The following is a 26,011-nucleotide window of genomic DNA, read 5'->3' as shown; positions in this document are numbered from 1 at the left end:
TGCCACTGCTGCTGGGTCCCCAGCGGGGGTGCAGGAGGGAGCGGTCCCGTCCCTGGGGGCTGTGACCCCTGGCTGGTGCCAGCCGGTCTGAGCAGCTGAGCGGGTCCTGCCCGGCCTTACGGGGGTCCCTCTCCCTGCCGCACCCCGGGGCGCTGCACCCCAGCCCAGCTCAGCAGCTGGGGGCCGGGGGGAGCCTGAGCCGGGGGCGGGCTGAGCGCCAGGCCCGCCAGCTCCCAGCGCGCCTATAAATATCCCGGGCCGGGCCAGGCCGGCTCCGCAAACACCCCCTGACCCCGCCCCCTATGACATCAACCCAGGAGGCTCCGCGCTGTTGTGCCGTTTACAGGCCGGTCGCCATGGTGACGGGGGGCGCCAGTGGGGGGGCGTGGCGGCCATGCCCCGCCCCCATGCAAATGTGCCCCGACGAGAACGTCATCTGCAGCCAATCCGGGCCGCACGCGGTGACCTCATCGGGCTGGCGCTGGGTATTTAAGGCGGCGCGGGGCGCCCCCCCCGACGCGTGTGTGCGAGAGCGCGGAGCTGAGCGGCGGCCGGGTGCAGCCTGCAGCGCCCGGGGCCGGAGCGGGACCGAGCCCAGCGCCCGGGGCCGCTGCAGCGGAGCGGGGCCGCCCCGCCCCCCCCGACCAGGACCGACCCCCGTGCCCGCCCCCCCGGCGCAGCCTCCCGCAGCCGGCGCCCCGCGGGCGCAGCAGCCCGGCGCCCCCCGCGGCCGGCGGGGGAGGATGGAAACACCCTTCTACCATGACGATGTGTTGAGCGGCTTCGGCAGCGGCTCGGCCCCGTCCCGCGGCAGCAGCAGCGGCCTCCCCCGGCCCTTCCCCGGCGGCAGCATGATGAAGAAGGACGCGCTCGGCCTCAGCGACCAGGTGGTGGCCACCCTGAAGGCGCCCGGCCAGGCGCTCCACCAGCTGCGGGGCGCGGCCGGCGGCGAGGGCCCGGCGCTGCTGAGCTCCGCCGAGCTGGGGCTGCTGAAGCTGGGCTCGCCCGAGCTCGAGCGGCTCATCATCCAGTCCAACGGGCTGGTGACCACCACGCCGACCAGCAGCCAGTTCCTCTACCCCAAGGTGGCGGCCAGCGAGGAGCAGGAGTTCGCCGAGGGCTTCGTCAAGGCGCTGGAGGATCTGCACAAGCAGAACCAGCTGGGGGCGGGCGGCGGCGCCGTCGGGGGCCCGCCCGGGGACCTGCCCCCCGCCGCCAGCCTGGCCCAGCCGCCGCCGCCGCCCCCCGAGCCGCCGGTCTACGCCAACCTGAGCAGCTACCCCGGCACGACGGTGAACTACGCCACCGAGACCGTGCCCTACCCGCCGCCGCCCGGGCTGGGGGGCGCCCCGCCGCACCCGCGCCTCCAGCCGCCGCCGCTCAAGGACGAGCCGCAGATCGTGCCCGAGGTGCCCAGCTTCGGCGAGAGCCCGCCGCTGTCGCCCATCGACATGGACACGCAGGAGCGCATCAAGGCGGAGCGCAAGCGGCTGCGGAACCGCATCGCCGCCTCCAAGTGCCGCAAGAGGAAGCTGGAGCGGATCTCGCGGCTGGAGGAGAAGGTGAAGAGCCTCAAGAGCCAGAACACGGAGCTGGCCTCCACCGCCAGCCTCCTGCGCGAGCAGGTGGCGCAGCTCAAGCAGAAGGTGCTGAGCCACGTCAACAGCGGCTGCCAGCTCCTGCCGCAGCAGCACCAGGTGCCGGCCTACTGAGCCCGTGCCCGGGACTGAGCGCCGGGCTGGGCCGGGGGCTGTGCGTGCCCGGGCCCCGGGACTGAGCGCCGGGCCGGGACTGAGCCCGGGCCGGGGGCTGTGCGTGGCCGGGACTGAGCGCCGGGCCGGGCGCCGCAAGACTCGGAACTGCCCCTGCCTTGCAGGGGGCCGCGGGCGCCGTGGCCAAGCTGGGGGGCCTTGCTCCGTCAGCCGGGACCCGCCTCTCCCGGCGAGCGCTGCGGCGCGGACTCCTGCCCTCGCCAGGGACCGGACAAGCTCGGCCCGCGGGCTCCGAGCGCACCAATCCACGAGACTGCAGAGAGAGCCGGGCCGGGGCGGCCCCAGGCGATAAGCTCCAGTGTTCTGTTGTTTGAAGTGTTCTCGCTCTATTTATGTTTATACTGGGCCCAATGTCCCCCCCCCCTTGTTCTATGCGCCACATTCCAGTGTGCAGTAAAGTCTTGTGCCAGGAGCTGTCTCTGCTGTGTGTGTCCTGCTGCGGGGGGGGAGCCCGCCACCAGCTCTGCCTGCAGAGCCGGGTGTGGTGGCTGCTTGCTGGGCGCTGGCCTGGCTGCGGGAAGGGGGCTGCCCCCTTTGCCCGACCTGAACTACGCGTTGCAGAGGGGAGGAGACGCTGCACCGGGCTGCAACTGGAGCGGAGGTGTAATGTGTGGTCAAGCGCGCCCCCTCCTGCCCGTTGTGGAAACCGCATCTATGCGCCCCCATAGGAAGAGGCTTCCTAGCTGGGTTCCTGCTGAGTAGGGGTTTGCCCTGGAGCACCTATCACCAGTGACTGCCCTTGGGGGAGCGAGGGGAGGTGCGCTCGGAAATGGGCAGTTCCTTGTAAGGACGCCTGGCCCAGTTGCAAGTCAGCTTGTTCATTTCAGGCTGCCTTTCCCCCCGGTTAGTAGTGGCAGTGACTGCTGGAGTCTTGCTGTTATGTGAATTAATAGTCAGGCCTTGGATGGATGGATGGGGGGGAACTGAACTGTCAGGTTTTTGGCTCCATCACCCTTGGCCTGGCGTGCACAGAGAGGGGTAGAAAGAAGGAAATGAGTTGTGATAGAAAATGGAAGTGTAAGGGGCTGCTTCGTTTCTTAGAAATCCTATGACTAGGCAAATTGACAGCTCTGCAACTTTCTTCTCAGGAAACGAACTTAAGCCCTATACACACCGATTGCCTTGGCCAATGGCCCGGGATTCTAGGTTACAGGAAAGGTCCAAAAGATTTTTCCCGGGTGGCGGCTCTGCCGTACTAAGATTTGCAGCAAACTGGTCAAGAGCTTAAAGGAAAACGCCTCTTTCAAAGTGTAAAACAGTGTCAGAAAGAGTGGGCCAGATGAAACTTTCACACTGAGGTGTCTTAGTACCCACAGCGGGGTTGGTGGTTTCTAGAAGGGATCATCTTGCAAAATCAAGACCACAACAGCTCATTAGGTGAGTTGTGGTCTAGGCTCTATTTTTACAAGACGTCTAAGTCACATTAAATTTTATCCACTTGGGGTGTGACTGCCTGTGAGCCTGGTGTGGGGCTGCTCGTACCGGGCTGTTTAGTAAAGGAGCATGAGGAGCTATTTGGAAAACAGGAATTCCAGGGTTAACGTGATCATGCTCAGGTTAATTTTCATAGGGCCAGGAAGGTAGGTGGTGATGTACTCTCATGGTACAGCTCAGGCTGAGACGAGTCCTCGACCTTCTCCACAGCAGTCTGAGGATCCTTTTGAAAAACTAGCCACTTCTAATAGGACTCAGATGGGGTGTGTACAGCTTATATGGTACTTGGTTGTGCAATGGTAGGCCCAGAGCTGGCTGACGTCACTGATACGGGTGCATAATCAAAATAGGAAACACAACCACTGAGGTGGATTCCAGCTCTGCTCAGGCCCTAGGGCAAAATAAGGGGAAAGGCAGTATTGGTAGGAGCTTTATTTTCAGCATTCCTAGACAACATTGTAAAATGTTTAAAGAATGTGTCCTTAAAGGCTGCACTTTGTTGTGGGAACAAGAGGACAGTTGTCTCCACTGTAGCAGAGAACCCCCAACTTCTGTTCCCAAACCTGCGCTGACCCAGGAATGAAGTGAACAAAAGAGCAGTAGTCGTTTGAGTGCTGTTACCAAATGGTGACAGACAGAAAATTGGCAGGAGCAGCCGTTTTCTAAGTAATGACGTGTCTAGGGAATGCCCTGTGGGGCAGTGTACAGCATCAACATGGCATAAAACATAGTTTGGGAAGGGCTAAGTGATGCTCGGCCACCTCTAGGGTGAAATAGCAGGTTAAGGGGGCACGGCCCCATGCATGTCCCATGGTAGTGTGCTGTATTGAGAATACTACACCCAGGTAAGGCACAGAGAGCAGCATGGAATTGCCCCGTTTGGAATTTAGCCAGACCCAAAGGGCTACCTCCTTTGTTCCTGCAGAAAGTGCAAATGGGCTTTTTACTGGCCTCCCATTAGATCCCAGGGGAAGCACTTCCAGCAGCTCTGGGCCTCTGAATAGCACATGGGTCTGGTACTGGCCAGCTGGGAGGTGCCACCTCCTGAATGGCCTGTGCCCCTGGCCCTCATGGCCGCTTGGCTTGGCGGGTAAAGGGGAGGATGGTTTAAAGCTCTTATCATTTCTGCTGGGAGACTGCTTGGCACTGAGTCTCTTCCTCACTTGTCTAAACAGATGACAAAACTGAGGGGAATAAAAACCCATTTGCAGCCAATATAAATTAAACCGCCAAGCCAGCCCAGAGCAGGGACTCCACTTCCTGGCCCCAGCCAGCGATCCCCACCCTGAGAACAGCTTGTGCTGGATAAAAGAGCTGGAAAGCCTCCTTTTGGGTTTTGCCTGGAAAGGAATAAACTTTGCTTTCCCAGAATGAAGGGACTCGCTGGTTGGATTGCCCCTAACTGCTTATTGTGCAGGCGATGGGGTCAGACTAATCCCCACCCAGCTGCCAGCGAAAGGCTTTTCTCAGACTGGGTGAAATAATCTAAAGTGATTTGTCCATGCTTCTGTCCTTAAGCCAACCAGAAACTAGGGATGGTGGAACCAAACACTCTGCCTAGGAGCCAGACTCCGCACACATACCCCCCCCCCAGTGACCCTGGGCCCCAGCGTATGGGCTGATGGTAGCACCATGGCAGGATTAGGCTCAGCAGTCCCCACTCAGGCAAACAAACCAGTTCCTGGAGTCCCCAAGAAGTTACTGGGTGACGTGTTCAGGTTGCCTTCATCTCCCGCCTGTGGTGCTGTCACGGTGCTGGGATCATTGCTTCATTCTCTCCATCTGCTTTGGCCCTGTGGGGTTCAAAGTGCTCCCTTCCCATCTGCCTGCCTGCCACCAGCCATGGACCTGGGCTGTCCTAGGGCCCCTCCTTCGTGCCACTGGCCCTCTGTCCCATTGCTGTCCATGGGGCACCAGCCAGAGTGCTCTGCTACCTGGACAGCTGCAGAGAGGGTGTGACCAAGTGGGGCTGTTCTTAATGTTTCCTCTGAGTACTGTGGGGGGGGGGGGGCTCAGTTTCTGGCCGACCCTCTGTCTCCTGGCAACTAATGGCCAGGCCCTTCCCCCTGCAAGGGGATGCTAAAGGTGGGGGAGAACAAAGAGGTCAGGTGACCTCCTGGCCTGGGAAAGGAACTCAGCAGAGAAGGAGGGGCTGGAGGGGGTTTCATTTGGGAGCTGGCTGGGGACAGGAAGTGATGGCAGAGGTGGGTGTCTGGCTCGCTGCCCCCAGGATGGACCTGGCTGAGGGGTCTGGTTCATGGTACCTACAAGCTCTGTTTTAGCCCGTGTTCCTGTCATCTAATAAACCTCTGTTACCGGCTGGCTGAGAGTCACGTCTGACTGTGAAGTGGGGGGGCAGGACCCTGCCTGGGTGGACTTACTGTGGGAAGTGTACAGAGGGGCATATGCTGAATGCTCCAAGGTCAGACCCAGGAGGTGAGGCCGTGTGAGCTTCTTGCCCTGGAGACAGTCTGCTCCAAGGGAGAGGAGGCTCCCCAAAGTCCTGCCTGGCTTTGTGGGGAGCAGTTCCAGAGCAGCGCCCAGGGACTCCGTGACACACGGAAACATCTGTCTTCCTTCCCCCACCGTGCACAGACATCCAGCACACTGATACTCCTGCCTCTTGGGTTTGCAGTCTGGGCTGTCCATCCCTCCCACCCCCGACTTATGCCCTGGCTGCCCCCAAAGACACAATGCACAGGCCGGTCTGTGTGATTGGCTGGGGCTCAGCGCCAGTAGAACACGTCTCAGGGCTGAGGTGTTAGTGAAAGCAATCCCAGTCCATGGGGAGGGACCAGGCCCTGCCCCCGTGTGGCTGAGGGCACTGGCTCTGCTTCCACCAGTCTTAGCCACCACAGGGCATGAAGTGCACGTTCCACCTGCAGCTCACTCGCCCACCCTTTGGCAGCAGTGGTGAAGGGCCAGGTTTGTGTGCACTGGCAGGGGGGATGGCATGGGGCACTCGGAGAAACCCAGTGCCCACAGGGTAGAATCGCCCAGGCACCTGGCAGAGCAGCTCGGTCTGGGCTCTCGGGGAGCTGGGGGACTTTTCAGGGTCCGGATGCCCGTTTAATAACAAAAGGTGCCAGGGAAGGGACGGGCGGGCTGGGGACAGGAGCCAAGGTGGCTTCCTCTTGCCCTCCACAGAGATGCTGCAGGGTGCGGTCAGGTTTAGGGTGTGCGGTCAGGTAGAAGGGGCAGGGCTAGAATCTCCCCTCCCCTCCCCCTCTAACCCAGGGGACATGGGAGTTAATAGTGCCACTGTCAGGTGCCTGCTCTCACATACAGGGACAGCACCGGGCCTGCAGGAGGCAGGGCCCCAGGGACATCTGTGCATGTGGCAGGTGACACCACCTGCTGCTGGGCAAGTGCCTCTCCCAGTGCACTGACTGGCTAGGCTGCAATGGGTGTTTCCCCCATAAATCCTGCCCCTTTGTCAGTGGCCTAGCACCCTTTTAAACACAGCGGTGACTTCCCTGTATGCATCCCAGGTAGGCCCAGTGCAATGGGGGGGGGGGACATTTGCCCCCCAAAACTATTTTCACAGGATCCAAAATTTTCAGGCTGAAACTCCTAGAAGGTTATCTGATGTCAAGCATTGGACAGCTGCAAATGGGAGAGTCTTCAGTCTCCATGTAAATTATAAATCCCAGCAAAATACTGACACAGGAGCCAAATCCCTAACACTTTTGTGAACTCTCAATCCCAGATTTCACAGTGCTTTGACTAGCTCCATGGCTCCTGGCACAGTGGTTGTTTTTGAAATGGTGACATCCAGGTCCCCAGAATACTCACTTGTCCCTGCTGATGTGGGGCCTGGCTTCTGGAGTGCAGAGCCCCTGCCCTGCCCTTGGGAACTGGGGGCCGCAGAGATGAGGGGCTTTGTCACACCTTTAAGCTGCTGTCTGAGAAGCACGGGGCTGGTTCCATGAATACTGACCCCCTTTGTAAAGCGCTTCCGAATCTGCTGCAGAAAAGCACTAGGGAAGAGTTGCCAGGTAGCACTAGGATTACTTGTGGGAATGGGGACTAGTGATGTGAGGAAGGGGTTTCAGGCTCTGCTCTATGTTTATGGAAACAGCTGTGTCCTCTACTGAAGCCACCTCTGGGGTGGAGCACAGGTCAGGTCTCTCCAGCAACCCTTCACGGCCAGGCTCTGCCACGACTCTGCCCTTCTCCCTACTGTCCATTCCTGGTGCGGGCCAAGCCAGGCCAGGGGCTCTGGTCCCTCTCCGAGCTGTCCTGAGTGTCCTTTCAGGCAGGGGGGCTGAGAGCCTGGAGTGAGTGACAGCCAGACCCCATGATGCCTATGCTTTCTCCCCTCCCCCCAGGACCCAGGCCCGGCCAGGTGAGCAGCCCCTGCTGGGGGTGGAAAGCATTCCCCGAGCAAGGGATTTGGCAACTAGGCAGCTGGCCCAAAGGGCACCAGTGACAAATAACCAGCTGATGGGGCCTGCAGGCCACTAACACCTATCCCAGAATCCTGCAGGGCACGGCTACCCCCATCCCCCAAAGGGAGCAGACAGGAAACAGCTTCGGGGGCGGCTGGGGAAGGACACACTGAACTTGCTGGCCACCCAGGGGAGTGGGAAATGGAGGGAGCTGGAAAGGGCCTGGTGGGTGATGCCGGATCTGGATAACGGGCTGTGGAGGGGGAAGCTTTGGCACCCGTTCTTCCAGCTGCCTGTGCATACTAATGATGGGGAAACCGAGGCAGAGAGCGGGGCAGTGACTTGCCCAGGCTCGGACAATAAATGAGTAGCAGAGCTGGGAACAGGAGGCAGGAGGCTGGACAGGAAATAAGGAGTGAATGTTTAACAGGGTGGGTAAGGAACCACTGGAACGATTTAATCAGGGAGGCCCTGCCCCTGGGGACATTTAAAGCAGGACTGGATGCTCTGGGACTGACTTCGGGACGGCTCTGGCCTGCGCTTGGCAGGCGCTCAGCGGAGAGGACCTGGAGTGGCCCTAACCAGTAGGCCCCACTCTCCTCCCAGGACTGGGCCGAGGACCCAGCAGTCCTGACTCCCCAGCCCGGCTGGTGTCTGGCTCTCGCCGGGTGCAGCCGCCTGTCCGGGGCCCCGGCTGGGGCGGGAGGGACCCGGGCTGCCCAGCAGGGGGCGCGGCGGCCTCAGTCCAGGTGCGGCGGGGCTGGAGCCCGGGGCGGCGCCTCCTGCGTGGCAGGATCCAGGCAGGTGTCCGGGAGCGGAGCCGCCAGCATGGCCCGGGGGACGCGCTGGCTGCTGATCGGCTGCGGCTTGTGCCTGGCGCTCGCAGGTAAGGGAAGGGGCAGCCCCGGGGGCCGCGGAGCAGGTCCCGCCCGGGGGGAGCCCCGGGGCTGCCTCCCCACCGCTGCACGGCAGGGTCCTTCCTTCCTGCTCCCCGGGGGGGGATCTGATGAGTTAATGCAGAGTCAGCCCCCCCCCGCCTCGCTCTGAAGGGGGAGGGGCAGTCGGGGGGTCTCTGATGAGTTAATGCAGAGTCAGCCCCCCCGCCTCGCTTTGAAGGGGGAGGGGCAGTCGGGGGTCTCTGATGAGTTAATGCAGGGACAGCCCCCCCCGCCTCGCTCTGAAGGGGGAGGGGCAGTCGGGGGGGGTCTCTGATGAGTTAATGCAGAGTCAGCCCCCCCGCCTCGCTCTGAAGGGGGAGGGGCAGTCGGGGGGTCTCTGATGAGTTAATGCAGGGACAGCCCCCCCCGCCTCGCTCTGAAGGGGGAGGGGCAGTCGGGGGGGGTCTCTGATGAGTTAATGTAGGGTCAGCCCCCCGCTTCTCTCTGAAGAAACTTTCTAATTCTAAAGCTTCTCGGGTCTGGGAGCTGGTCGCCCCAGGGAGAGTCTGGCTCGTCGGGGAAGGTTCCCAAACTCTGCCCTGGGGCCAGGCAGATTTCCCGCCCCCCCCCTTCCTGCACCAATATCCAGTGCTCTCAAGCCAGCTTCCCCGCCCCTCCAGGGTGCTGGAACAATGTGAGCAGTGCGGGGGCTGAGAGCCACTGAACCAAACCCTAAACCCTGGATATGATGGGAACCCCGTCAAGCCAGGGGGTGCGGCAGCCCCCCAGCTCCAGCACCAGTTCCCCCCCCTAGTTTGTGAGAGTGCCTGGGGCTGCAGGCTTGTGTGTTTCTGAAACGGAACGGGGGAGGGGGATGTTGAGAAAGTCACTGTAGAGTTTGTTACCCCAGTGTTGTGAGGGGGGGCGAGTGTGTCCCCCCCGCAGTGCCCCCCACCCCCAGCACTAGACCAGTGACCCTCCCAGCCGGCAGCACTGCTGGTTTGTTGCAGGACACTGGCGCCCTGGAGCTCACTCTGCTCGGATGCTGACAAACCTGCTTGGCCGGTTGCAAAGGCTCCATGTGCTTGGCCTGTCCCCTTTATTGATGAATTCTTAACCCTCGTTGCACTGGGCAGCTCTGAAGTGCAGTGAAAGATCTGCCATATTAACCCTTTCATGGCTGACCAGTGCTTCAGAAACTGCTCTGCTCTGCTCCTCCATCTCTGTCCTGGGCTTGGGAGCTGAGACCCGTGGCGGATTCTGGAGTGCAGAGCCAGGCATTCAACCCTCCAGTTACTTACTCTCCTCCCCATGGAGAGGGGGTTCCCCTCCCTAAACCGAGCAACTGTACAGAGCCCTGTCTGTCCTAGGGCTGGGATGAGTGGGGCCAGGCCTGCCTGCAGCCCCGCTGGACTCACTCTGTCTGGTGCAGGAATGGTGGTTATGGGCCAGAGCAGACCCGATGCTCTAGGCTGACCCCCTGCAGAGCACAGGCTGGGGACGCTCCTGCAGCGATGCCTGTGCCCAGCCCAGTGGAGCTCGGGAGGAGCTCTTGGGGAGAGCTGCCCAATCTCCATTTATAGCTGCTGAATGACAGAGAACCCAGCACATCCACTGGGCCTGACCCGGGCAGTCCCGCGCCCTGTGAAATACGAGCTCCTTAGGTCCAGTCCGAATTCGTTTAGCTTTGGCTTCCAGCCACCGGGTCTCGTTCTGCCTTTGCCTACTAGATTCCAGCCCTCTGCTGTCAGGAATCTTTCTCCCTGTAGGAGCCTGTCGGCTGTTCAAGTCCCCTGCGGCTGAAGGGGGCCCCCGCCCCCGTCTCTCACTGCCGAGCAGATTTTCCAGATCTTGAGTCGCTCCTGTGACTCTTCCGAGCCCTTTCAATTCGCCCCGTCCCCACGGCTGTCCGGGGTGGGCTCACCGGGGCTGGGCACAAGGCCGGCCGCCAGTCCGGCTGCATGAGATTCTCTCTGGCGATCAGACTCCACTGCGGGGAATGTTCAAGTGACGAGGCGGCTGGTCACCACCCTTCTGCTGGGCACCTGAGGGCTGATCTTTGTGCCCTGCTGAAGCGACTGTCAAAGTTCCCGGCTTTGGTTCCAAGTGGTGCCTGCAGCTCTCTTGGGGATGGGGCGGGGCGGGGGGGGGGGGCATTTGTCTGATGTAGCCAGAGCCAGCCCAGGGCTTCCCGTTGCCTTTAGCAGGTGCCTCGTGGCAGCAGAAGGTCTTGCAGATTCCATCTCCTCTGTCCTGCATCCCCTCCCTCCCTCTCCACAGGTTCCGGCTCCTCTGCTGCCCCTCCCCCCACCATTCATGGGACCAATCTGCCCTATGGCCCAAGTCTCAAAACTTGCAAACGCTCCCACTTGCTCTCCTGTGACTCCACGGCGGCTTTCCTAGCTGCCTCTGACGGTGCTGCCCAGCTCCCCTCCAGCATCGCCATCCCACGTGCTCAGCGTTCCACTCAGAGCCTGGGCAGGGGCTTGGTACGCGTCACCAGGGATACCATCCTGGTATCCTAACGGGCCAGGTGGGCCTCTCGCCTAACGAGCCAGCGCGTACCAAGGCAGGGCTTGGCTGGAGTGGTTCACGGTTCAGAGATCGGGAGGGAATTCCCTGGGGCCTAGCTCAAGGCTTGAGCCCGGGGCTGCAGGGCGCTCTGTGGGGCACTGGAATGGGGCTTCAGTTCTGTGGGTCTGACACAACCTTCCCAGGTGAGCGTGGGGGAGGCACCTAATCTCTGCCTTGCTCCCGCTCTGAGATGGGGCTAAGTCGCTTCCCAGGCTGCTCAGCAGAGGCCTCCAGATTTCCCGGCAGCAGAACCGCCGGACGCTTAGCTGCCCAGGACAGCTGCTGCTCTCAGCTGCCTTCCCTGGTTGGATTGAAACTTGTAACATGAATGTACCCAGACTTTCTCTGGCTCCGCCTTGCCTCCCATGATTGATGTGGCAGCCGTTTAATGGGGTTAGGGCTTCTGGCACAGTCATGGGTTACAGTGATGGCATTTAAAAATGGACTAATAATTCCTTGCGTCTGGAAGGGCTGGCGGAGCCTTGACAGCCTTGCAGACAAATGGGGTAGTTAGGAACTGAAAACCCTCCAGGCTAAAACAAGTGAGGGCTGAAACTCAACGGCACCACTCCAGGAATGAGTCATTTCGAACAGGAAATTAGCACTTGCCTTAGATCCTAGCTAGAGCCAGTGCCCTGTAAGGTGGTGGAAGGGCAGGTTGTTGCCTTGATGCCTGTGCTAGGAGCCGGTGTGAAGGAAACTGCTGTACCCTAAACTCCTAAGGGCCAGTTTACTCTGAAAGCTGTCAAATCGCAGGGGGTGGCCACTTGTTCGCCTCAAGGTGGCCTCCTAGTGAACAGAATCTGAGGGGAAGGACAAGACTAAGTTAACTTCTCACAGCGCACAATCAACCTGTGGAACTCACTGCCGGGGGATGTTATAAAGGCCAAAACTATAACTGGGTTCAAAGACAAACTAGGGCCGTTTCTGGAGGATGGATCCATCAGTGGCTGTTAGCCAGGATGGGCAGGAACCCAACCCCATGCTCTGAGTGTCCCTGAACTCTGACTGCTGGAGGCTGGGACTGGACGACAGGGGCTGGATCACCCAATAATCACCCTGTTCTGTTCATTCCCTCCGAAGCACCTGGCACCAGCTACTGTCCGAGACAGGACACTGGGCTCGCTGGACTGTTGGTCTGACCCAGTGTGGCCGTTCTTATCATCTTAACTGAGTGCAGAGATGCATCTGACAGGGCCAGAGCTTGGTGCAGAGCCGTGGAGAAGAGATCACAGGAGGCCGTGGTGGGTAGCTGAGAGCACCCACAGATCTCCTGTGAAATGCTGACACTCTTCAGGAGCTGGGGGTGTGACGGCAGGGCCAGGGACGTGCACCCTGGATTGGAAGCCCTGCGGGTCACAGACTCCAGGAGGCCAAATACACGTGCCTGAGCAAACAGAAGGTTTTGTTTTCATAGCAATGAAAGGAGACTCCAGACCTCCCCGTCCACCTGGTCTGCCGGTGAGCTGGGGGTTTTGGGGTGTGAGTGAAACGTTCTGGGGGGGCCTAAATATTCCCTCTCAAAATCCACCCGTTCTGCCAGCCAGGTGCACCCACCTCTGCCCTCAGTGGGCCGTGGTCACCCTTCCTGGGGGTCCTACGTGCCCAGAATCCCAGTCATTTAAATGGGGGTGCCCTTGAGCTGGAACGTCTGAGGGCTCTGGCCACTCTGCTGCAGGGTGGGGACCGGCTGCTCACACTGCCAACAGGGCAGCAGCTTGGGAATAGCAAATGCCATGGTGCGGATAAAGCGGGCGGGTCCATATTGACTTTGCATCAGCCAGGAGGGTGGGGCGCAGCCTGGGTGGAGGATCAGATACTTGTTCCCAGCTGTGCATGCAACAAAAGACACCTGTCTCCCACCCAGTCTGTACCTGCCAGGGAAACGGGAGTGTTACACACCTGCCAGCTTCAGCAGGGCTGGGGGCTGGAAGGACCTGTAGCTGTTTGCACCGTACTCGCTGCTGCTCTGGGGAGGGCTGGGGAAAGAGGCACCAACGGAGGTGACTTGCCCCAGGCCCCCCAGGGAGTCAGTGGTTAGAATCTGGGAGTTCCTGGCTCCCAGTCCTGTGCTCAGGCCTCTCAACCCTGAGGCCTCTGTGTTCTTGTGGGAAAATGTCCTAGGAACCAGTTTCAGGGTTGACAGGTTGCAGAGTAGCAGCCTTGTTAGTCTGTATCTGCAAAAAGAACAGGAGAACTTGTGGCACCTTAGAGACTAACACATTTAGTTCAGCATAAGCTTTCGTGGGCTACAGCCCACTTCATTGGATGCATGGAGTGGAAAACACAGTAGGAAGATGTATATATACCCAGAGAACATGAAACACTGGGTGTTACATACACACTCTGAGGAGAGTGATCAGTTAAGTGAGCTATTACCAGCAGGAGAGAAAAAGAACTGTTGGGAGTGGTATGAAAATGGCCCATTTCCAGCAATTGACAAGGAGATGTGAGGGACTGAAAGGGTGGTGTGGGGCAGGGGATAAACATGGGGAAATAGTTTTACTATTCAGTAAATGGCCCATCCACTCCCAGGCTTTATTCAAGCCTAGTTTGATGGTGTCCAGTTTTCAAATGAATTCCAGTTCAGCAGTCTCTCCTCGGAGTCTGGGTTTGAAGGTTTGTTGCTGTAATATCAGGGCTGCCCAGAGGATTCGGGAGCCTGGGGCAAAGCAATTTCAGGGGCCCTTCCATAAGAAACAGTTGCAGTACAATAGAATAGAATAGAACAGAACACTATATTCTCATGGGGGCCCCGGGGGCCCGGGGCAAATTGCCCCCCCCCCGGGTGGCCCTGTGTAATATTGCGACTTTTCGGGCTGTAAGCGAGTGGCCAGGGAGGTTGAAGTGTCTCCAACTGGTTTTTGAATGTTACAATTCTTGACCTAGAGCCCGCGGTGCTGAGAGAGGGAGGAAGGGGTCACAGCAGGCCCCTCTCCAGCCTGGCTCCTCTGCAGCCTGGGGCTGGTCCTTTAAATCTTGTGCAGCATCTGCGTCCTCGTCCGAGGGAGGAAACGCCCCTGCCCCTGCCCCCAGCACGGGGCTCAGGGCGCAGCCTCCAGGCAGCTCCCATCTCTGGGGTGCTGAATGCCGTGCCGAGGACGTGCTGGCCTGAGTCTGGCAATGCGGGGCTCTGGGGGCAGGGGCCAGGCAGCTCCCATCTCTGGGGTGCTGAATGCTGTGCCGAGGACGTGCTGGCCTGAGTCTGGCAATGCGGGGCTCTGGGGGCAGGGGCCAGGCAGCTCCCATCTCTGGGGTGCTGAATGCCGTGCCGAGGACGTGCTGGCCTGAGTCTGGCAATGCGGGGCTCTGGGGGCAGGGGCCAGGCAGCTCCCATCTCTGGGGTGCTGAATGCCGTGCCGAGGACGTGCTGGCCTGAGTCTGGCAATGCGGGGCTCAGGGCGCAGCCTCCAGGCAGCTCCCATCTCTGGGGTGCTGAATGCCGTGCCGAGGACGTGCTGGCCTGAGTCTGGCAATGCGGGGCTCTGGGGGCAGGGGCCAGGCAGCTCCCATCTCTGGGGTGCTGAATGCCATGCCGAGGACGTGCTGGCCTGTGGACCTGAATTTCCTGGGTGAAAACTGTATTGAACCCCAAACCTTCCAGGCATCCTCCATATGCAGGGAAAGGCCCTTGGGGAGGGGATGAGAGGGTAGGTGGAGGTCCCAGGCTGATGCGAGCATGAACGTGATCTGATGTGGGGGCCCTCAGCTTACTGTCACCACCGGGCCTCCCCTCCTAGTGCTGGGATCATCCTGGGCTGAGCTGGGAATGCCCCTGCAGCACTGCAGTGTCACAGAGCACAGCATCCTGCCACAAGTACTCCTGTCCTGAGAGCAAACCTGGTAACTGATTCCCCTTCCTCAGTTAGGAACGCTACTGCCACAACAACTGTCCCCCAGCAAACCGCGTCCAGCCGGCACCCATCCACCACGGCTACACCACCGCACAGCCCCCTGAGTGCCACCCAGCAAACCACACCCAGCCAGCACCCATCCACCACGGCTACACCACCGCACAGCCCCGTGGCTACCTCCAGAGACACCTCCCTTTCCGCTGCCCTGACCGACAACACCACTGCATCCACGCAGAACAGAACCACAGCAGCAGCTCCAGCCTCATCCAGAAACCCAGAATCTGCTTCCAGCTCTCCCCTGTCCCCGGCCAGCCCCAGTCACACCAACACCTCAGCTACTCCTGCTGCCAGCTCCAGTGAGACGCACTTGACTGAGCAGCTGGGGCCCAACAGCAGCACAACAGCCAGTGGCTCAGGTAAGAACCAGGCTGCAGGGAGGTGGGGTTTGCGTGGGGGCGAGAGGCGCCAGGCAAATGGCTCTGCAGGCCTCTGGCCCCAGGACAGGTGCAGCCCAGCGGTAGCAAGGCAAGCTTGCCTCCCCTGCCCCCGGGGAACCCCCTGAGTCCTTGACTTCTCCCCAGAGCCTGCCACAAGGGGAGGCTGGTGCTCACCCTGGGCTCTGGACAGAGGCCACCAAAGGATGGCAGCGGTCAGTCACTTCCGCCCTCTGTATGCCAGCCAGCGCCGCTAGGCGAGCCATTGTCACTGCCCTCAGGCCATGCAACCATGCTGCACGGTACGGGGCTCCCAGGGCCCCCTGCACCAAGCCCTGGTCAGGGGACACAGCTGCCAATGCAGGGGGGGGTGAGTGTGGGTGCGTTTGTGCGCAGGGCGCGTTACTGACTGAACGCTTCAGCAGGGGTCGCTGTCTAACTCTCACCACCAGATGGCGCAGCTGTCCCGTGCCGCAAGGTGGAGGAGACAGGTGTTCCCGCTAAGTGGGTGGGTACCTGGGCGGGTGAGATGCCCGATCACATGGGCAGTGACCTCCTGGCTCTTCTGTGCCCTGCCCCCCAGAGCACCTCCCAGGTGGTTGCAGTTATCTCGCTAGAGCAGCATGGCTGGCCCCCCAGAAATCGCACAGAGGGATTCGAACAGTCTCCAGCTGTAAGAGCTTGGGGGGGGTCTCTGCCTGGTGTTTCTGGGCCAGGGGTCCCTTTCCCAACTCCTCAGACCCAGAAGCAAGAGAAACTCTCATTTAAAAAGTAAAAAATGTAAAGCTGCAGCTCTGCAATCCCGGGGCTCCGGGGGACTCGCCTGAGACTCGCAGGAGCCAGCAGCGCAGAGCTGGTCTCCAGCCTCCCCCCACCCCACAATGCAACTCCTGAGCCCCAGCTGGAGCCCAGTCCTGCAGCCATGGACACGTGTAGGGTCAGCTGGGGGGGGGAAGCCGCTGAGCAGGGCTGGGGAGGTGTCTAAGCTGAGTTCTCCGTCCCCTCCAGCGGTGTCCTCCCTGAAGCAGCCCACGCTCTCCCAGAGCCCCGGTCTGGTGGCCGTGATCTGCATCTTCGTGGCCATCCTGCTCATTGCTGCTGGGGTGGTGGTGGTGAAGCTCTGCCGCAGGAGGGAGCCGGCATTCAAGAAGCTGGACGAGGTTCCAATGGTGCGTAGCTCTGCAGAGGAGCTGGCCTCTGCCCCGGGCCCTGCCCTGCTGTCCGTGCATCTGTCCCGCCCTGTAGCAGGTCCTAGCAGCTCTGCCCTGCTATTGCAGCGTCCCCCAGAGGGGCACAGGCAGAAAGAGCTGCCCCCTCCTCCACTGAGGCGCCCGGGCCCGGGCCAAGCGGGAGCTGCTGTAGCATCGCTGTGCCTCCGCGGCCGGCTGAGCCCGCAGCAGCCCAGCACTTTGCACCGTGTCCAGGGCTGGCTCTGCCTCCTGCCGGCACCCACGGGAACAGTGGTTGTTCTGCGGCGATGGGCGGCAGCCTCCTGCTCTGCACGGCTGCACGGCCGCCAAGTGTGGGTGCTGCTGTCTGTGCACGGGCCCAGCGGTAACAGCCCGAGGCTGAGTGCCCCCGGGGGGCTCCTGGCCCAGCCCCACCACTGCCGTGCTCTGGGGTAGCCGTTCCCTTCACTGCCCTCCAGCTGGGGGGCTTTTCCTGACTCTGAGTGGCCTTGGGGGCTCACCCTCCTCTCTCTCCTTCGCAGGGGAAGATGACCGAAGACTCGCCCTTCGCTCGCTACCCTCCAAAGTAACCGGCGTCTCCCCCCGGCGGGAGCTGAGCCCACCTCGTGTGGGGAGGGCTGGGGGGGGATCTGCAGCAGCAGGGCGGCTCCAGCTCCTGGCGGCCTGGCCAAAGCTCCCCTACGGCTCAGGGACTCGGTGTGAATAAAGAGGTTGCTGGTTCTGCTCAGTTTTGCTGGTCTCCGCTCCTGCTGCCTGTGGCCCCTGCCGCTCTCCCCACAGCTGCAGTGGGGGCAGGGGTGGGCGAGTGAGTGAACCCATCCCCCCTGCACTATCAGCTCTGTGCTGCCCTTGGGGGGCATGGGGGGCACCGGCTGCCTGACAGAGACCCAGGGAGGGAGGGGGAGCCTGGCCCCTCTGTCGCCCCACACAGGATCCACCCCAGGGTGCCTGGCCTGTCTTCCCATGTGCTGCAGCTGCCTGTGCCTGGGCACTGGCTGCTCGTCTCCATTGAGAGCCGTGTCCCCACCCAGCACTAGTGCCCCCTTGGCAGTGTCAGCCCTGGGCCGAGTGCTGCTCTCCTCGGGGGGCTGGCGCAGCCCAGGCCCAGCCGGCTCTGCCCCAAGCAGGGAGTCTGCTGGGCGGGGTCCTGGCTCCCAGGCTCAGGCCTGTGCTCACACAGTTGCTGGCCAGCCCTGAGGAGCCGTGAGAGGACGACGGCTGCGGGGCTGAAGTTCCCTGGCCCCGCGGCTCAGCTGGGAGCAGCCCAGCAGGGGCCTGGCTCTGGAGTAACGGGGGAGCAACCCGAACTCAGGGCCGGGCACCAGGGGGTCAGCACAGCGAGTCCTGCTCCGGTTCGAGCCACGGGCAGCAACTCTCCTGCTGTCACTGGCCCAAGGCACCTGGAGGGGGGGAGAGACTCCCACTAGCCAGGTAAAAGGGAGACACGCCTGCATGGCAGCCAGCTGGGCTCCGGCCTTCGGAGTGGGCCCTGCCCCCCATGTGTCTGCCCTGGCTTCCAGCTCCTCTGGTGCCTGCTCCCCAGGGCGTTCCCCCACCTGCTCTTCTGGGGGAAACTGCCCCTTTAAATCTGGGGGAGGCCTGTGGGGCTGGGGGCTGCGCCCCTCCCATCACCTCACCATGCCCAGGGCTGATCTGGCAGGCCAGGCCCTGCCTGTGCCCCCCAGTGCCCTGCCTGGCGTGGGGGAGGGGGGCATTCGAGCAGGCAGGCCGGCTTGGCTCCGTTGGAGGGGCCGCGGCAGGCGCCGGGGGGGAGCCGCGGAGAGTCAGCACAGGCTGGTAAGGAGGCAGTTTCCCTGTTGCCCCTGCCTGGGGGGCCGGCCCTGCTCCCCTGGGCCAGCGGGGCGGTGGGGGGGAGCAGTACAGAGCGGGCAGAGAGGAGGGGGCTAGACGCCGGCTCCCTCCCCTGCGACCAGGCTGCGGCTGGATCTGTGCAGCTCTGGCTCCATCGGACGCCTGAGCCGGGCACCTGCCGTCTCTACAGCTCAGCAACCCCTTGTTCCCTGGCCAATGCTCCTTCGCCGGGAAGCCAGGCCTGCACCCGGGGCCAGAGCCTGGGCCTCTGGGGTTCTAGTCCCGGCTCTGGCTTGCCGAGTGACCTTGGTCCAGGCCCCGCCCCTTGCTGTTGCGTTGCCCGAGTGCCGTGGGGCTATTGCTAGGGGCATTTGCCGCTGTCAGTTACAGGGTGGCTGGGACTGCGCTGTGCCCTGCTGAGGGGCAAGGACCTGCCCCTGCCCTGGGTAATTGCTTGTTTGCTGATGCCCATCACTCAGCCCAGGCCCCAAAGAATCCACTGCCCCGGCTTTCTGGCCAGCCCTGCAGGGAACGCGAGGCTGTCGGCAGAACCAGACCGCCTGGCATCACCCAGCGTCCTGGGGGCCATGGGCCTGAGCTGCTCTAGGGGGTCCTGAGCCTCAGTGCTCCTGGTACACGGCTCCAGCGAGCCCCCCGCCAGCCCCTCCTCCCTGGGCCGGCTCCGCGCTCTGCTGGTGCCTGCCTGGGGTTCCCAGGAGCCGTTCTCCTGGCCCAGGATAATTGCAAATCACCTGCAGACACCTCAGAAGGGGGAGCCCTGGGAACTGCCCCTCCCCCAGGTCCAGCGGTGGGCAAGGGGGGCGGGGTTCCCTGGCACAGGGGCTGAGGGTGACTTTCCAAGCCCAGTGTCTGGGCATAGTACTGATCTCTGGCCCCTGATCTGAGCCCCCGGCCTTGGGCAGAGCAGGCCTGTTGGCATCTTTCCAGGCGGTTCCACAGGACGCACAGGCTGAGCGACGGCCCCAGAGCTGCGGGGCCCAGCAAGGTGGTAGCTGGGACTGGAGACAGCTTCAGGGGGAGAAAGGAGGGGCAGCTGCCCCCTTTATGCAGGCCATGCTGGCCAGAGGGGCCGAGGCCTTTGTGTTGTGCTGCGAGTGCAGCCACGCAGGAGACGTTTGCACCAGGCTCCCGCGCAGAGACTCCTGGCTCCGGGTTTCCCTCCAGACCAGTGTCCCAGGGTGGCTGGCCAGGCAGCCATGGGCCTCGTGAATAGCAGAGGGTGAGAACTAGGAATCAGTGCTGGGAACGAAGCCTCCGGCTCTCCCAGACCTGTTTCCTTGTGTAACGTGTCAGCTGGCTGGGGCTCCATCTTCGTGCCAGGTCCCCGAGCCCCCATCAGCGGGTACAGGAGGCTCTGGGGGCGTGCGGCGTGGCTGGCTCCTCACAACACCCAGCACCGGCGCACTGCAGCTGTGGCTGTGTCCTCAGGCGTGTGACCCCCCCCCCGGCAGCATGGCTGGGGGGTCATGGAATGGGGAGGAGGGGGGCTGTAGCCCCAGCCCAGCCTGGGGGCAGGGGGCTGTTTTAATGAAATGCAGTGACCAGGGCAGGAACATGCCTGGCCGCTCACAGCTGGATTTGGGCAGTAAATCAAACAAGGAGAAAATTAAATTTCCCCCAGGAAAACAGCTTGTGCTGGAACTTGGCTTTCATCTGGCCAAGCGGCTGCTGCGCGTGGGGGGAGGACAGAGCAGAGACAGTTTCCTGGACCAAGGTCAGGCAGGGCTCTGTCGCCTTATCTCTGACATCAAGCTGGGAATGGTGCGGCAGGAGCCCAGCTGCCTCCACGCCCACCCCTCGCCCTGCCGTGGGCAGGGTGCTGCCCAGAGGGGCACCGGGTCCGTGCCTGAGGATGGTCACAATCCCTCTGCTCACTGCTGGTTAGCAACCGCGTAAACCTCTCCTGTTCCCAGCGCCTCGGCTTTACGGCCCCTGGCTGCTGCTGGGCAGGACTCAGTGCAGTGTTATCGGCGGGGGCCTGGTCCTGCAGGAATCTCTCCTCGGGGGATTTTCGTCCCGCTGGCTGGCGGGGCGGGGCTGGCTCCTGGCATCTCACTGCGGCACCGAACTCCACTGTGCCGCTGTGAAGAATGGCTCCAGGGAGCAGCGCTGGGGCCCAGTAGGGGGCGCTCTCCCCTCTCAGCCATTACAAGTGCCCCCCCAGCGGGAGCCCGGGGGTTCTGTGCTGCTGGAGGCGCCGGTTCCCAGCCCCTAATGCAGGTGTGTCACGCCGCAGGGCACCTAAAAGGCTGCCCTTTATTTCTGGCTGCTCCCGAGCAGCCGTCAGCCCCTCTGACCAACAGGAGCAAGGCCGAGCGAGCGCTTTATGCTTGTGCATGGCTGGGCGGGGGCTGTCACCCAGATGCACTTCCTGCCCTGGGCTGTAAAACAGCTGCCAAGTCCCAGCCCAGAGGGGGCTGCATGTCACTGCTGGGGGAGTGGGCCCTGGATGTAGGAAAGCCCTTCAGGGACTGAGAGGTGCTATGGAAAGGGAGGGAGCCAATGTCCCAGTGCTGTGATAGCTGGGTGCTCCCGTACCCTTGGGGGGTTAAAGCCCTGTGGCCTGGTACCCTGCAGCCCTGGCCCCAGCTGCATTGCTGTATTCCCGAGCGACACAAACCAGTCGTGCTTCACCTCACGCCCCCAGACAGCCTCGCTGCTGCTCAGCTTCAGCCAGCCCCCATGTGATGTTCCAGCTGCTGAGCAGAGGGTTCCCAGAACCGACTCGCCCAGGGTCCTGGCCAGCAGGGAGTGCCTGGGAGCGGAGAGACGCTCCTCGCAGGGCATCCAGGTGTCATTACACATGTGCTGCAATTGCAAAGTGTTCCTGGCCAGGTGCCTGCTGGTTATTTATCCAGCCCAGCGGCTCTGGGGAAGGTGACACAGAGTCACGCTGCAGCAAGCCGGGCGGATCTGCTCACCTGCGTGTGATACGGGTGCGAGGCACCGGCGAGGCATTGCTGGCTCCAGCCACACGGGCTTTACCAGAGCGCGCTCACTGGTGTAACAGTCGCCCTTGCGAGTCTTCGGGGGACATTTCCTCCCGTGCAGATGCTCCTTCCCTGGGCGAGGCCTCTGCCAGGACCAGCCATTCCTCCTCCTGCAAGGACACCACCTCAGCTCATTCTGCTCTAGCCCCTGGGCACGCGGGATGGTAGCGCCAGGTGAGCGCGAATGCTGCAGCTCTCCTGGCAGCTGTGCCAGCTGGCTGGTGGCGCCAGGCCGCTGAGGGGCGGCTCTGGGAATGTACCAACCTGCTTATCGATTGTGCTTTGGCGTAGTTTCCACAAAGTATTTATTTCACCATTAGCAGGTTAACTGCCCTGCAGGGCCGAAGGTCTCAGTCCGGTGATTCTCATTATGGGCTGCAGACTCCCAGCCAATAGGGAGGCAGCCCCTCCCAAGGGGCCATGTAGCTTCCCTCCCGCTGGAAAATCCCCAAGGAAACAGTGTTGTAGCTGAGCTGCTTGGTGTGAATGGGCTTTGTTCCTTCCAACCGGCCGGGGTAAAATAAACACCCAGAGCTGCGGCCGTGGGGGACCAGCATGACGCCGGCTGCCTGGAGCCTGGTGGCTTGGCAGGGACAGGGACAGGCACTGTTGTGCAGCGTGTGGTCACAAGCAGGCCCTTGCTCCGGTCTCGCTGGAGGCAGCGCCCACTCCTAGTGAGCTCGAGGGGTAAGGCCAAGTGTGAACCTGTTTCAGTCCAGCCCAAGGGCAGTGTGATGGGGTGTGTAAAGACGTGTGTGGGGATCCCTAAACACTGGCCTTGTCCACACACGCCCTGCACTGCCTGATCTGAAAGTGGTTTAGAACCAGTTTAGTCAAAGCAGCACAAAGCGCCGTGTGGACGCCCTTGCTGGCCTGAGCTGAAGTCAGCGAGGATTCGGTTTAAGTCCAGTGAGAGGTGGCTGCACACAAGCTGCACCGGTTTGAGCCAGGCTAAAACCCACCGTTAGTGGATCCAGGGCAGGCTTGGGTGCAACAAACCCCTGATGTGATGCCAGCTCATCTCTGGAGTGGAGTGTGTCCCCCTGTGCCCCCCCCCGCCCCTCGTGTCTCTGCTGAGCTCGGCACGTGGCAGCGCAGGTCACCCCTCTCGCCAGGTCAGCGCTGTGGGCGAGAGAGCTCCGACGACATGCTGGGAGGAGCCGGCAGAGCTCGGCTCTCTGGGCAGTGAGGCTCTGGCGGAGACCAGGGGCAGCAGGGACCGATGCTCTGGGCGCCTGCTCCGTGGCGTGAGACGCCCCCATCCAGGGACAGCTTACAGGCAAAGGCCGTACTGCTGGGGCGAGGGGCCGTGGCGTCTCAGGCAGTGCGGAGCAGCCTGGCCTGTCACAGAGATGGTGGCTGCCCGGAACCGCTCTCTGCACAAGGGGGCAGCTGGCCTGGCAAGTCTCGGTGTAAAAAGCAGCTCCAGGGGCCAAAGGCTGAGCTGGGCGTTGGGTTTCACTGGCTCACCCCCTGCCGTGCACTAATCCCTCGGCTTTCGCAGCATAACCAGTAGCGCGCCCGGCCCCTCCCTGTGCAGAGGAAACTTTGCCAGGTCTCTCAGGCCATCAATAAATCAAAGTGGGTAGCAGACGTGTAAACACTCAGAAAGCAAATGCCTTTCTCCGGCTGCTGGAGGGTGGACTGGCGCACGTGAGGCTGTGTGTGACCGCAGCTCCGGGCCGTCTGCAGGGTCTCTGCTCTGAGTGGGAAGCACTGTCCTCTGGGCAGCGAAGAGTTAAGGGGCTGCACTAAGGAAGTGTAGAGAAAGCTGCATGTTCATATCGCTTGCTCCAGACCGTGCAATTGCCCGCTGGCTCGCATGCAGCCGGGCACGGTTTGCTAAACACTTCCCCTCCGCTTGCTCCGGCAGCCCACAGACGGATTCAGCGTCCCTGCTCCGCTGACAGCCACTCAGCGTAAGTCTGCGGGTGTGGGGCAAGCGCAGGCAGGTGGGAACGTGGCTTTTGTTCGAAACTCAAACAACAGCGGGCAGAGGTTGTGCGTTGTCGAGTCTTGGGGGCAGGGATCCCTGGGATTCTGCTAGCAGCCAGGCCTTGTGCGAGGCTCCCTGGCTGGTTCGAGGTGCACTTGGTGGCAGTGGGTTTGCGTGTTAAGTGCCTGGCGTGTGGAGCAGTGCCAGGGGCAATCGTTTGCAGCTCTGACTTGCCTGGAATTTCTGGGCTCCCTCGCTCCTCTGCGACCTCGGCTTGCACTGTTGCTGGCATGTGCCCTGCAGCTGGGCTGCGGCCCACGGGGTGTGTGGACAGGAGGGCGACTGCCCCTCCGGTGGGTTTTCCAGATTAGCTCCAGGCTGTCAGTTCGCGCAACCACTCAGGGCAGGGGCCCGTCAGGAGGCTGCAGGTCAAACCTCGCCCCTACCTAGGCCAGAAGGTCCCACTCTGATCACCGAGGCTGACGGCCAGAGAACTGCCCCCCTGTGATTCCCAGAGCCGAGCCCTCCGGTGGGACCCAACGTCCCGGAGAGCTGGGCAGGTCTGTGCTCTGGGGCAGAGCAGCTGGAGCTCCCAGGCCGCAAGCAGAGATTCCTCCTTCGCCTGCCCGTCTAGCTGGCTCCCTTCGCTCTGGGGGCTGCAGGGCCAGGCGGGCCTATGGGCTCGGGATGGAGGGGCTGCAGGCAGGAAGGCTGGCGGGGCTTTCCCTGCCCACTCCACTGGGAGGGGGTCCCACAGCACAGAGGGTGCCTCTGTCACCCCCACGGAGGTGGGGGCAGGACTGGAATAATGGGGGGCTGCCGTTGGGATTGGGGGGCATCAGCAGAGCTGTGAGGGGGGCAGCTTGCACCATTCCTGGCTCCAGACCCCGTTGGTTTAGACCGAGAGAACCGGTCGGGGTGCATGAGCTCGTCCCCTAGGGCCCACCGCCGTGGGCCAGCTCCCCCACCCAGGCCTGGCTAAAGGCATGTCAGGCTCTGCTGCACCCCAAAGACAACGTGGTGCTCAGAGGCAGCGATGCCTGGACAAGCAGCCGCAGATGTGCCCCACTCTGACAGCAACTCCTGTAGGGACTTGCAGGGCCAGCCCCTGGGATCTTGTCAAGGTGGCATCCTGTGCCCTGCTGCCTTCCTCTGAGCCTGGGATTCCCTGGGTTCCCCCCCAGCCCCTGCTAGCAGCAGCAGATTGAAGTCACATATGGCTCCCAGCCTCTCCGGCATAGGGCCCCTCCCACTGCAAAGGCTGCAGCCCCTGGGTGTTTCCGATATTCCCCAGCCAGGGTTCAATCGTCTGAAGTAGTTGGGGTGTTCACAGCAAGGGTCTTCCTGAGGGGCCTGGGCTGAGCTGTGAGCACCTCCATACCCCTCCGGTCCCGTCCCGCCCGCCTGACTCTGACTGCAGGGGGCCCGCTGCACCCATCCCCTCTCCCCGTTTGGCACGACGCAGCCTGCTTCCCTGCAGCGCAGGGGCTGGCAGGGGCGGGGACGCCCTGGAGCCCGGAGCCGGTTGTTCGTGCTTCTCTGGACCAACTGGCTGGTTGAGGACACGCTCTGGGCTGGGTTGTGTGCTGCAGCGCAGGGCCCAGGGAGCAGGTCGCCTTGAGTAGCTGCCTCTCAGATGCCGCAGGAAGCTGGACTTAGTCTCCCCGTCCCCCCGGCACTGGGGCTGCGCTGGGGGAGGGGGACCCAGCCCTGCCTGGTAGAATTCGCACCTGAGCACCTCCTCCACTGGGGCCCTACTGGCCCAGCCTGGCTAGACGCCGCTAGGCCCCGTGGCCAGACCTGCAGGGAGCTGGTTCTGAGATGCATAGAGCTGGGGGGGCATCCACTGGTTTGCAAATGCTTAAGTGGGGCTCGGCCAGGTGCACATTCCTGGGGGAGGAACGCTGCCTCCTTCCACTGTTGCAGCCAGAACAACCTCCCCCCGCCGGACCCCGTAGGAGGAGGGGGCAGTAGAAGGGAGCTGGTGCCGTTCCCTCTCCCCCCAGCTCAAGGCTGGTTACCCCGAGAGGGAATGAAATGGCAGCTCAGTTCTGCGCCGGATGGCCTGGCCTGCTGCCAAGTGCAGCCCGTTCCCGGGGCAGGCTGGGGCCCAGAGCTGCCTGAGGATTGCTCAGCAGCACGGCCCTTAGCAGCTGTTTTCTCATTCTCCCAGGCCTGGAATTTAATCAGCCCCTGGTGTGGGGGGGAGATTTATAGAGCCCTGGGGCCGTGAGAGAGACTCCTGCTCAGCCAGATTTTTATCCCCTTCCTTGGCTGTGCTGCAGGGGAGTGTCTGACTGGTGAAGGGGCTTGAGGCTGCTGAGGGCAGGAGATGCCCCCCTCCAGCTCTCCTCCACGCTGCTGGGGGCTGGGGCTGATCAGGCTGGGGGTGATGCCAGCTGCCACAGGGCCCTGGCGCTCTGACAAGAGCGAGTCTTTGTCGCCCTGTGTCTTTGTACGTACGGCGGAGAGACTGTCCCAGGTGCCCCCTCCCGCTCGCGGCAGCTGGGCCCGGGGCGATCCCAGGACAGCCGGGAGTCCCGCTGCGTGGCGCCAGCAGCAGCCAATGCGCGCGGCAGGAGGCTGTTTCCCTCTCACTGGCGCTGTCCCTGGCACTCCGCCCGATGCACGCCGGGCAGCGTGGGTCCCTCTGCATTGTCCATTCTGCTGTGATGAGCGTCCAGACCCTGCGGTGCTGGGGACCAGGCCCCGGCCTCCTATGGGG

General features: G+C 62.3%; 3 protein-coding genes across 3 annotated transcripts in view; all 3 read left to right on the top strand.

Moving 5' to 3' along the window:
- Window positions 1-518: 518 nt before the first annotated feature.
- Window positions 519-1,784, top strand: JUND (JunD proto-oncogene, AP-1 transcription factor subunit). Its single transcript, XM_044998733.1, has one exon. The coding sequence runs from the start codon at window positions 744-746 to the stop codon at window positions 1,710-1,712; it is 969 nt and encodes a 322-aa protein (XP_044854668.1). The 5' UTR covers window positions 519-743; the 3' UTR covers window positions 1,713-1,784.
- A 6,318-nt stretch (window positions 1,785-8,102) lies between these two features.
- LOC123355891 (uncharacterized protein PB18E9.04c-like) lies at window positions 8,103-17,161 on the top strand. Its single transcript, XM_044998734.1, has 4 exons — window positions 8,103-8,483; window positions 14,915-15,319; window positions 16,346-16,506; window positions 17,049-17,161. The coding sequence occupies exons 1-4, from the start codon at window positions 8,426-8,428 to the stop codon at window positions 17,094-17,096; spliced, it is 672 nt and encodes a 223-aa protein (XP_044854669.1). The 5' UTR covers window positions 8,103-8,425; the 3' UTR covers window positions 17,097-17,161.
- A 5,837-nt stretch (window positions 17,162-22,998) lies between these two features.
- PDE4C (phosphodiesterase 4C) overlaps window positions 22,999-26,011 on the top strand; it is an 88,282-nt gene continuing 85,269 nt past the window's right edge. Inside the window, exon 1 of the mRNA XM_044998446.1 lies at window positions 22,999-23,269. The gene's annotated coding sequence lies outside the window, so the exon portion shown is untranslated. The remainder of the gene's footprint in view (window positions 23,270-26,011) is intronic.

This window comes from Mauremys mutica, chromosome 24 (genome assembly GCF_020497125.1).
Source record: "Mauremys mutica isolate MM-2020 ecotype Southern chromosome 24, ASM2049712v1, whole genome shotgun sequence".
Lineage (NCBI taxonomy): Eukaryota > Metazoa > Chordata > Testudines > Geoemydidae > Mauremys > Mauremys mutica.
This window is presented reverse-complemented; position numbering and strand designations above follow the sequence as displayed.

Coding starts and splice junctions, on each gene's coding strand:
- LOC123355891 (XM_044998734.1), top strand. CDS start 8,426: ATGGCCCGGGGGACGCGCTGGCTGCTGATCGGCTGCGGCTTGTGCCTG. Junction 15,320..16,345: donor CACAACAGCCAGTGGCTCAG/GTAAGAACCAGG, acceptor CGTCCCCTCCAG/CGGTGTCCTCCCTGAAGCAG. Junction 16,507..17,048: donor AGCTGGACGAGGTTCCAATG/GTGCGTAGCTCT, acceptor TCTCCTTCGCAG/GGGAAGATGACCGAAGACTC.
- JUND (XM_044998733.1), top strand. CDS start 744: ATGGAAACACCCTTCTACCATGACGATGTGTTGAGCGGCTTCGGCAGC.